We start from the raw sequence: 785 nt of genomic DNA on the forward strand, positions 1-785 counted from the left end.
TACCCCCAAAAAAAATGGGAAAGATTTTTGCTCTACTCACTTATTCTCATAAGCCTTCAATGGAGTAAGAACACCACGCTCGACAAGCTTATCAACGATATCATCGTATTCCTTTTGGGATCCATCACAAATGTAGATTCCAGCTGGATTCATGAGCTCGGCTTTTTCAGCGACAAAACGTTGAACTTTGGGGGGAAGAGAGGCAAAGTCTCCCTTGAATATGGGAATATGGTTAAGTTTATGGGTCACCACTTCGGTGACCACTTGGAAACCATCGGTTTCCATAGAGCGCAGAGAACGACAGTCAGCCATGGTTCTGGAAGAATCGGATTAGTGTTTGAGAGAAAAAAAAAGGTGAAAAATAAGATTCTGGAGGTACTCAGAATTCAAATAGTAAGGAATCTTAGATTCTTAGATTCTTAGATTCTTAGATTCTTAGATTCTTAGATTCTTAGATTCTTAGATTCTTAGATTCTTAGATTCTTAGATTCTTAGATTCTTAGATTCTTAGATTCTTAGATTCTTAGATTCTTAGATTCTTAGATTCTTAGATTCTTAGATTCTTAGATTCTTAGATTCTTATTTATATGTATCTGAACAAAAACATTGAACTTTGAAACCTCAAAATTGGATTTTCGAACTGATTAAAGATTATGACATCAGCTACAAAAAATGGGCGGTGCCGAAAAAATGGAAACCTTAGAAAATAGGTTTACAGTTTTTCAATCTTTTGGAAAATTGGAGAAAATACAAAACAAAAATAAAGCTTCATTTTTGTAGTTGAC

General features: G+C 34.5%; 1 protein-coding gene across 1 annotated transcript in view; it reads right to left on the reverse strand.

Moving 5' to 3' along the window:
- CBG00466 overlaps nt 1–312 on the reverse strand; it is a gene marked incomplete at both ends in the record, with an annotated part of 3758 nt that extends 3446 nt beyond the window's left edge. Inside the window, 1 exon segment of the mRNA XM_002640862.2 lies at nt 41–312. Coding sequence (XP_002640908.2) covers nt 41–312 — 272 coding nt within the window.
- Between the last annotated feature and the right edge of the window lie 473 nt (nt 313–785).

This window comes from Caenorhabditis briggsae, assembly GCF_000004555.2.
Source record: "Caenorhabditis briggsae complete genome, chrIII, whole genome shotgun sequence".
Lineage (NCBI taxonomy): Eukaryota > Metazoa > Nematoda > Chromadorea > Rhabditida > Rhabditidae > Caenorhabditis > Caenorhabditis briggsae.